This window comes from Battus philenor, unplaced genomic scaffold (genome assembly GCF_028537555.1).
Source record: "Battus philenor isolate CCGP_79_NKW_IND1 unplaced genomic scaffold, ilBatPhil1.0.hap1 SCAF_3, whole genome shotgun sequence".
Taxonomy (NCBI): domain Eukaryota; kingdom Metazoa; phylum Arthropoda; class Insecta; order Lepidoptera; family Papilionidae; genus Battus; species Battus philenor.
The window spans coordinates 8,259,896-8,269,307 of record NW_027181693.1 but is presented as its reverse complement, the minus strand read 5'-3'; the positions used below and the strand labels follow the sequence as shown (position 1 = coordinate 8,269,307).

Sequence of the window (9,412 nt, the reverse complement as noted above, 5' to 3'; positions counted from 1 at the left end):
TGATAAACTAAAATAACTTGTTATAAAAGTATATTCAAATACCATTCCAATAAAATGTATGCTAGAAGACAAAGAGAATGTGACGTGATTTCACGGTGTTAATTTTCGTAACTTTAGTTTTTCTAATAATCTAGCCTTTTATTATTGAGAATTAACCAAATCCGTACAGTTTTATATATGTATACATATATTATATATATATATATATATATATATATATATATATATACATACATATATATATGTATACATATATATTTTGTTTTGTGTATATGTATTGTTTTTAATTTGTACTCTTGGAAATTATGCTGAGCCTGCTGAATAATTTACTCACTTCATGACTTATTGTTATTCAAGTAAGAGTAAATAATTCAGTAACTATTAGCTGCATTACTTAAATAAAAGGTAAGCTAAATATTTATACCAACTAAATAACAATATTTGTAGCATCTAGGTAAATATGGGATGGGACGGCAAAGCAAGCTAACGTTGTCATTAATTTTTTTGGAAAATAGAATGACAAAAATTACAAAAGCCGTTACAGCGTTTTTGCTAGTTTTGGACAAAAATACGTAAATGTATTTTATCACTTAATTCAATTACACTAAATACAAAACGATAACTCGTGTTCTTTATTAGCTCATGAAGACGGTTCTGTGTTATATAGGTGAATTGGTTATAGAGGTGAAACCTATAGTGGGTGAATGTTTATTTGTATTTTTTCTGAAAATGTTAATGCTGTTAGCCCTAAGGCTTTTACAGCTTCATCGGTACTGAGTTCACGGAGCGGAAGGGTCCGTGAACTAGATTGTTACTTGCTATCAATTAATGTAGGGTAAACCCTATCCAAAAATCAATGATTTCAGAAATAATACATAATGTAATGAGTAATTGTTTAAAAAGTCAGATTATTACCTAATAATAATTAAATAAAGCCTTTAAAACATTCAGATAACTACATATTAAAATTAATTTTTGTTTATACTCTGACACTGTCAACTTTTTATTACCAGAACTAATTGCGTAGCGTATTCAAATAGAGTTTCAGAGTAATCAATTTATACAAGGTAATTGTAGATAGGTGTAAAAACTTTGAAGCTTTTTGCAGATAAATCAGCTACAAATTCATCCCTATAAAGCTCTTACAAATATAACCAACACACAATGGAAATTTAAGTATCGCGCTTATTCTATTTTCGGTATGGAACGAATGTATAACGCTTTGATTAAAATATCGCGCTGTTAGAAAATAAATTAATAACACAGCAATACTCCAAATGGAAAACTTGCAAAATGTATCCAACAGACTGTTTCTAAAAGGATTTATTTTTTGTATTCGATTCGACCAGTAGGTTTTTACGCTTTTTTGAGGCTAATGGGTATAATTCCTATAAACTTGCTAAGTACTTTCAAATATTGAACAATTTCAGTAAAATCACTTTTGTATTAATTTGTTATAAAACCATCTATAGTTTCTGTATTCTATAAGATTTTAGGTCTGAAAAAAAATTTTCTCTCGTAGAAAAGTATTTAATATTTGTTTAATAGTTAACTTTAATAAATATTTTTACTAAAACCTCAACTAATTCAATTATAAATAGAATAATCCTTTTTAAAATATTATATCACAGTAGATGTTTTTAATCAAAAGCAGAGTTGTTTAAACTAGCAATGTAAGCATATAACTGTTTCAATATAGATAATGGTATAGTATATTGTATAGCACAAAAATTGATATTTTAATTTTTCTGGCTTAAAATACAAAAGATTTTTTTCATCTTAGCGTAACCAAAAAAAGCAGATGTTTTATTGTTCTCAATAACCATCCCGTCGCGATGCAGTCGAGTAAAAATAGGAATAAATTGTGAGGATCTTTGCAAAACAATAGTTGGAAATGGTCTACGCGAGAAAAAGCCGGATGCAAATGCCATTCATATTAATTAGCAAAGCGAGACAGGGCTTTTACGAAATTAGACCGTGATTTCAGTGAAGATTTATTGTTGTGTTTGAAACGGTTTTTAGAGCAAAGGTAGCCATTTATACGGGAGCAAATTGGTGTTGTCAAACTGAGCTTTAAATTGAATTGACTGAAGACTCTTGTTTACATTCTACCAGAGCTCTATGAGGAGAGATGCTAATTTCGGTTCTTATTTACGTTAAGAACGATAGTCTCAGTGATTAATGTAGCACTTAGCACGCATAACCGCGTAACATTGAAGATAATGTCGTTAGTGATTGTATTGTATTGTTTCTGAAGATGTTAATGCTGTTAGCCCTAAGGCTTTTACAGCTTCATCAGTACTGAGTTCACGGAGCGGAAAGGCCCGTGAACTAGATTTTTAAGTGATACATATGGTAGTATGTATGAATATATATCTATTTCAAAAATCCACAAAGTTTTTGGAAATCTTTAAAATTGCAACACTGTGAACTCTTTTGGATAGTAAAATGTACTGTACAAAGTATACAAAACACATCGGCATTAATGGCGATAGTTATCAATCATTTAATTTGTGCAGATTTATTTTTATATGTTCAACAATACGCAGAATGTAAAAGAGCTTTCATCGAGTATTTTGATATTACTTTTCAACAGATGGGTTCCAACTAGCTGTTTGTAACAGAAAATTTAGTTAGTCAATTTGCGCTAATTTATACTCTAGCAAACTTCCCCTTGCATGCGTGCCTTTACCGAAATAGTGATTCACCTCAGGTTCTAATTAGCCATTAGTTCTAGGGGCCGGTCCGAAGAATATCAGTATGTTTACTTCCGTCCGTTAAATGTAAGTAATTAAATTATAAATAATTTTAATTTTAAAACTATAATTTACCTTTATCAACAATATAATATGTATACCAAAATGGTTGGTGACGTAGCACTTTTATTATTTTTCAGAACAGTTATAATTAAATTCAGAGGAGATTACTGTTATAAAATTCACACCTATGAATTAAATGTTACTGTCCAAATATTTACAAATATATTTTATGTAACATAATTTTCAAATGTTGATTTAACATAACAGGAAAATTTAATTTTTGTTTAATTAACTGAGTAGTTACTACTTCTCTCCGGTCAGCTGCCATATATGCCGTGCTTTGCCGTGATATGCTATGCCGTACTATGCTATACTTTGCTATGACCTATCAGCGGGGCTATGTTTTGGGGAGGCCTATTTCTTCTAGTTGGCGTTTATCGACTGAGATGATGATGGTAATAAAAATTGGAATAAACGAGAGAAATCGGCACAACTGTCACTTTCGACGACGAGTGAGCTTGACCATGGGCTCTTGCGGGGGCGGCTTATTCTTGTTGCATCATTCTCTGAAATTATTTTTTGACAGCTTAGTAACGGTGTGGTGACATGGATCTAGCTTTTGCATGGAGCGGTGGGCCTGTTATCTCGATGTAATGTTCAAATTGATGCCTAGGTATTTCTTTGAATGAAAACGAATGGGTGACGTCTGTAAATTCGCTGAGTATGAGGTAGTATCGTTGCTTTATCCGGTGTGGGATTCCTCTGTTCGATACGCCACTGACGATGGCATATTGTTGCTCCTACAGTATTTCAGAAGACTTATTGTCGGTTGGTATATCCCAACTATCAATAAATCTTTTAACTATAATATTATACCATACAACTTCCATCATAAACTATTGTTAAAAAGTACATCAAAAGCGATTTTAAAATCTTTTATTGCCACAAGATGAATATATTGTATACATATAGAGATATAAGTAATCTTGGATTCTATTCTTGTAACTATTTTCAATAAATAGCGGACTCAACCTTTAGGCTACTTTCTATTGAAATTTGAAATGTACATTTGTAACTTATGTACTGATAAAAAAGCTAACACAGATGGTTTTAAGCTCCATCTAGAGGACTCTAAGAAAATTATCTCATCAAAATTATCATTGTATGTCAGGAAAACGTCAAGTAGCATATACTTACTAAAATGCCATCTTGACAAAAATATATACAATGTAGAGAAACGCATAAACCTACCAATAACATTCAGGTAAAAAAACTAATCGGAAAATGCAACTAATGTCCTCGGCTCATTTTATAATTCCTTTAGGATCAATATTTATCTTTTTTTGACAAGTAATATCGAAGTTACCAGAACGGTTTTACACACTACTGCGGTTTTAACAACGTAACATTAAGTGTCGGCGACTTAAAGTAAAGCTTAAACTCCTCATTCATTATAATAAATTTCACGCAGATTGAATCATAACCCCGCCGCCATAGCTAATGTAATGGGGTTTGTAAGAAGGTCCGGTAACCTCCTCCGATGTTCAGGTCATCAATTCATGAGAAAATCTAATCTTCTCTAGCACTCCACAAGTTATTTTTGCAACATTACTTTTTCCTAACTTACTTCTTCACTCCCTAACAGCTCGTTTCTCTTAATAAAAGAAAAGCTGGCAATAAGGTCGTTGCCTAATATGGCGTGGAGTAAATCTAGATTCAGTGTCTTGAAATATTGACAGCAAGTAATGAACGCCCCTCAGAGCAAAAGAACCGTACTTACGTTATCAGATATGAAACTCAACAAGATCCTGAAATATTATCAGTCTGGGGATTCATAAATTAATTCTCATGTTTCAAATTGAATAAATTATTGATGTTAAATTGATTATTTTGAATATACTTCAACGGTTAACGAAAAACTGGGCTTTGTACTAATTCCATAGAGGTCAAGCCTCTTCCAAAATAGCAACTAATTAACACTGGGCAACAAGGTAACAATGTTACACCATGTAGTACTCGTGTAGAACTTATCCAGAATGTTTAAAAGAAACATAATTTTCTCTTTATCCATATATTGCAGGTTTTACAAAAAATATAACTCAATCATATATTCGTTGATAGAATTTTATACAAACAAGCAATAAAAAAATATTTTGGCAAGATTAGCTAAGTAAATCTTAGAATATTTATAGATTAGATATTTATAGATTAGACAACAAAAAAACTACAATAACAGCCACACAATAAAACATTCATAGGCTATTTACTTAACATATGATCATTTAAAAAAAATGCTAAATTTAATTAACAAAATATTTGTTAAGACTAAACATTACTATGTAGTTTATTCCACATACTTTATTCACATTGTAAAATAGAATGTAATTAACAAATCATTCAATCTCATTTTATATTTTGAATAAGCAACTAACGAATTATTAACACGTTTTGTACTACTAACCTTTTAATTTCGGCTTTAATAATTTTGTTCTTTAAAAAATAATGAGTAAATAATTAGTAAAAAATTTTAGCATTTGAAATTTATTACCTTTACCCAAAAATTCCATCAACATTAACACATAAAAATGGTGTTTTATGAAACATTTATTGTAATATTGATAATTTTATCATACTAAAAAAACACATTACACTACATTTTTGTATTTTAAACACAACCAAAACCAAATGTTACAACTTTGGATCATTATAGTTAATCACAGTGACATACAACATCAAAGTTACAGAATAAATCAAATATGTATAAATATTATAAGTTTTTAAAATAGCTGAAATAGATAAATAAATAACCTTTTTAGAATAATTAATGTTTTTAACAATCAAGCAATAAACCCTATTGCATATTTATTTACAGTTAGTAGTATGATTTTAATTAGTTTTTGTAATATGTGTCTTTAACTCTACATGTATATTAGTATTCTAAATAATGCAATGCTAGTAAAATTTTAATCAAAATCAGTCTTGATTTATGCTGTTTCTTACTACAAAAAATTATATTTGATTTGACATTACCATTCATATTAAGTACACAAAACTAAACACAATGTGGAATTGAATAACCTTAGTGGAACAACTTGGTGAAACTTAAGGCTATCATGTACTTTTAGCGACTTCCCACAACTATGTAGTCGGTTCACCTATTGGGTTGCCTACCCACGTTGCTTCCACCCGTTGTTATAACTCTTTTGGCTCCAACGGCTATCGGCTGCACGAGCGACGTGCCCCGCCTACTGCCAGACGAGCTATTCTTCAAGCCACATTGGTGAACTTGGTTCTTTTGCAGATCTCATTTCTGTTTCGATCTTACAGCGGAACTCAGAGCATAGCCCTCTCCATTGTTCTATGGGTGAGCTTCAGCCTTCTAAAAAGGCTCGACGTAAGCAACCACTTTCCGAATCCGTGAATTATGTACTCACCATTATGTAAATAATGCATTGTATTGTCAAAGTTGTGAATTCCTAGTAAAAAAGTTTGAAATGTGTAAAACAAATTTCTAAATTTCAATAACATAGGAAATAAATTAGTACCGAATAATTGGAGTTAACTTCTTTCTGTTCTACAAACAACATGAATAGTATCATTTGACAAGAATTAGAATGATATTATATTTTTGTAACCATGAGCTTTATTGTGACTAATAATGTATAAAGACTAATATAGATAGTTAAAAATAATATGATATGCAAGCATCAGGTGTCTTGTTACCATTACTTAAGTATTATTTATTTTAGATAAATTTATTGTACACTTTATCGATCTTTTGAGCATTTATTATTATTAACATTTAAATATGAGTTGTCTATAAAACTATTTGTTTTACCTTAAAACAAGGGTGATAATAATCTTTCCTACATTTTACAGTACACCTTTTTATCTCTTTATTATATCTCAATTCATTGAAAAAATTTATAACAAATACCACCGTCTTTCTCTGTATTTTAAAAATAAATATAATGATAGTTAAAATAAATTAAGCAATGATAATATAAAAACACATGATTTACTTTTTTTGCAAACATGGAGGAGGCAATGGCATATCAATTAGTTTACAGATTTCTAACAAGAAATTCTTTAAAATAGCTGGTTGATTACCCCTAGAGCCATTTAAAGTTATAGTAGGAATAAAAGTTGGCTTTATGATATTGGTGTCATCTCCATGTTTCTTTAGTAATGCTGAACCATGTTCATTCAATGCACATTCAGTTATTGGTTTTGGATCAATCTTCATTTGGTTGGCACACTGAAATTATATCAACATGTAATTAACAATTTTTTCAACATCTGATATTTAAAAAAGTATAAATTTTAATTTTTATCAAACAAATTAGGTTTTTACAGTAACAATATTTTACAGCACTAGAAAAATCTGTATTAGTTGTTATGAAGTACCTAAAAACTGTCATTATTTGTGCATTATTACCATTTCATATTTTTGATTGATTGAGTACTAAAACCATATTGATGTTTTGAAAAAAGAATGTTTGCATTACCCTTTCAAGAGCCCCATCAGCATCCATATTGTCCATTATCATACACTCGGTGAACTTTATAGACAAGCTTATATTTCCTAATGTTTCAATAGAACAGGAGTGTATTTTGTTAGCATAACATTCTTCTTCTCCATGTTGACACATGAAATAATATTTTCCATTTTCTACTTTAGTCTGTAATATAAAAATTATTGAATTACCTTTTTGCCTTGCATTTTCATATTCCTAAGTTTTATCATAATAGAGCATCATAACATATGAATCATATGCAAACAATGTAGTACAAATGGTTTCATAATTAAATATTAATTATTACTTGCAGTGTTTATTGTAGTTATCATAGTGTAAAAAACATTTAATAGCATTATGTGACATCTATGATAACAAATAGAGCAATAACCCTGAAAGTCAAAACCATAATCAAAAACTTTATCAATAAATTTTATTGCATCAATTTGTTAACCATTTACCATACATAAACAAATAGCACTTATCTGGTATTAACTTCCCTAAAAATCAATGTGGTCTTACCATAATACCAAATATATTTCACATTAAATCCTTATAGATTTATCTACATATATATCAAGATCAATTTAAAGTTTCTAGATTGCTGGGAATCTTAAATGTGTATAGAATTGTCTCAGAGTTCGAGATTATTTATAACATATCACATTGATTTAATTATAAATATACTCACACTAGCTTTTCCATAAGGAACTAATGCAACATCAACAAACTCTAATAATTTCTCGGCGACTGGACTCAAGTGTTTAATAAAAAAATGTTTTGAATCTGGACATAGAGCTTCATAATATACACGCACTTTTATTTTATCCTGCTTATGTTTATTATATTTATCATCTTCCAATGCAACTATATTATCTGCCTAAAAATAAAAACAATGTAATATAAACCCGTTCATTGATTACAAACGAAAAATAAAAAGGTATTTCTGTTTACCCCGGACGTAAGCGACGTTGGTTTATCAGGAATTAACCTCATAATTTGCCACATAATGAGTATTAGCATTAGCAATACAATTAATCGATACCTTGTACAAAGATAAAAAGCCATTTGGTAATTTTTTTATAAAATATATTAAGTACAAAGAGATCAATTATAACATAATGATCTTTATAGTATTTTAGATTGCTCTAGTTTAAAATAACTTTAAATATCAAAATAGTTAACATCATTTACGCAGACGCGGATAAATCATATGTCAATGATAAAAAAATATATCTCGAAGTGACAGTGCTAGTTGATTATTACCAGTTACGTAAAGGACAAGAAGTAGTTCAAACTGCAATTTATTAATATTTATCTAACAGATACCATTTTCTGCACGAATGCATTTCTTACTACTTTTACTTAAAAATAAACATCTTAATTTTACAAAGTTACGCTATATTGCTGATCCATAGACCTTTTATTAAAATTATCTAATATTTATTTGTAACATTTCTCAAAAAGATTATAGATTTATTAGTGGGAATTTTCTAGGAAGGCTCCAACCCCTATTCATACCTATAGTCTTTGTTCATATCTGAGAGACATATAATATAGGTGCCTATAAGCTTTTTAACTTTAAGGCCAGGGTTCTTAACTCAGTAAACTCCAGGGACTAAATCGTCAAAACTTTATTTACCTACAGTATTCATTATGTCAATTTGGTATTATTAGAACGATAGCTACGAGGGTGGATTGAAAAGTACTCGGCCTAACCAAGAAAATAAACACATACTAAATCAATTATATTTTTATTTTTCTACATAATCACTATCAAGTTCAATACACTTTTGCCACCTCCCCTTCCAAGCATTTAGACCGTTGAAAAAAAATGATTCTTCCTTAGAGTCAAAATATGCGTCTACAGCTGCTTTGACCTCGTCGTTTTCGAAAATCTTTGACCTCCCAAGTGCTTTTTTAGGTTAGGGAACAGAAAGAAGTCTGATGGTGCCAGATCAGGTGAATACGGCGGATGCGGTAACAGTTCAAAGCCACAGTTGTGAATTTCAGCCATTGACTGTACTGACGTGTGAACACGGGCGTTATCTTGATGAAACAGGACTTTTCTTCTGAGCATTCCTCGACGTTTTTCTTTTATTTCTTCTCGTAAACGACGTAGTAAGGTGCAGTAGT

General features: G+C 30.1%; 1 protein-coding gene across 1 annotated transcript; it reads right to left on the bottom strand.

Annotated features, from left to right (window-relative positions):
- Window positions 1–6,758: 6,758 nt before the first annotated feature.
- LOC137926793 (gamma-interferon-inducible-lysosomal thiol reductase-like) lies at window positions 6,759–8,481 on the bottom strand. Its single transcript, XM_068770494.1, has 4 exons — window positions 8,231–8,481; window positions 7,968–8,156; window positions 7,268–7,441; window positions 6,759–7,017 (listed from the first exon to the last, which is right to left on the bottom strand). Exons 1-4 carry the CDS (start codon window positions 8,342–8,344, stop codon window positions 6,778–6,780), a joined length of 717 nt encoding a protein of 238 aa, XP_068626595.1. The 5' UTR covers window positions 8,345–8,481; the 3' UTR covers window positions 6,759–6,777.
- Window positions 8,482–9,412: the final 931 nt, after the last annotated feature.

What these genes read in the sequence shown, in the direction of transcription:
- LOC137926793 (XM_068770494.1), bottom strand. Translation starts at nt 8,344, where the DNA reads ATGGCTTTTTATCTTTGTACAAGGTATCGATTAATTGTATTGCTAATG. An exon ending in TTCCTTATGGAAAAGCTAGT is followed by an intron (nt 7,442 to 7,967) that starts GTGAGTATATTT and finishes TTTATATTACAG; the next exon opens with ACTAAAGTAGAAAATGGAAA. An exon ending in CTGATGGGGCTCTTGAAAGG is followed by an intron (nt 7,018 to 7,267) that starts GTAATGCAAACA and finishes ATATAATTTCAG; the next exon opens with TGTGCCAACCAAATGAAGAT.